General features: G+C 50.3%; 1 protein-coding gene across 1 annotated transcript in view; it reads left to right on the forward strand.

Moving 5' to 3' along the window:
* Window positions 1–780, forward strand: part of EMH_0059020 (uncharacterized protein) — a gene marked incomplete at both ends in the record, with an annotated part of 1,142 nt that extends 362 nt beyond the window's left edge. Inside the window, 3 exons of the mRNA XM_013501142.1 lie at window positions 20–63; window positions 244–350; window positions 669–780. Coding sequence (XP_013356596.1) covers window positions 20–63; window positions 244–350; window positions 669–780 — 263 coding nt within the window. The remainder of the gene's footprint in view (window positions 1–19; window positions 64–243; window positions 351–668) is intronic.
* Window positions 781–910: the final 130 nt, after the last annotated feature.

Consider the following 910-nt stretch of genomic DNA (forward strand, 5'->3'; position numbering starts at 1 on the left):
AAAGTAACTGCCGATGCAGATCCCGCTGCGGCGAACTGCACTGCATTGTTAACCGCCAAACTGGTGAGCAAAACAACTAACTGAAAAGCGAATTTGAGCGGTTGCTACCGGCACTCGTGCTGCGGCAACAGCAGCTCTAAACCCCACTGTATAGCCCGACATAAAGTGTACAGCCCTTCAGCTGGCTGAGACGGGAGTCTAAGCAAGCTGTTTTGCCCTTTTCTGTACCGTTTTGGCGTACAGAAGGAGAACTTCCACTACTCTTTTGACTACGAGCCCGCCTCGCAGACCAGTCCCGACTACCGCCAGTTACTGCAGGACGCCCTTGACAAGGGATTGGAGGACTTCAAGTAAGTAAATGCCATCCATATTCACCATCACTACAGACAAATCCCACATCAATTTCTTGTATAGGAAAACTCGAGACCGTTCATCTCAATCGTATAAGCAGGAGCCATGCCGACTCCTCTGCCCCCAATTTTCCACCATGCACATGTGCTGTGCTTTGCTGACCTTTTTTCAAAAGCAAAACATATCCCAAGACCAAAGAAGAGTGGAATAGTATCTGGGGGAAAGATGCAGCAGCCAGCCTGGCGCATCTTCTCTGGTCGAACAGCACTACAATCGGGTGCGTCATTGGACGGTGTACCCAAGTAACAACGCCACAGGCGCCAGGAGATCCGGAATCGCTTCAAAATCGAGCTGGCGGTTCAGAAACACCGGAAGGAACTCTACAACAGGAGGCTGTACTTTTCTGCCAACTTAAACCTGCGGCTGTAAAGGAGTCGGCCCCCTTTGAGTAAGTTTTGGGCCTTGGGAGATGCTGTCAATGAGAGGGCTTTAGGAGGGATTTAGAGATAATAGATAGCAAGGCTGGGGAAGCTCTCCCTGATTATCCGTTCCTGTCTGT

This window comes from Eimeria mitis, genomic scaffold (assembly GCF_000499745.2).
Source record: "Eimeria mitis Houghton genomic scaffold, Emh_scaff64, whole genome shotgun sequence".
Taxonomy (NCBI): Eukaryota; Apicomplexa; class Conoidasida; order Eucoccidiorida; family Eimeriidae; genus Eimeria; species Eimeria mitis.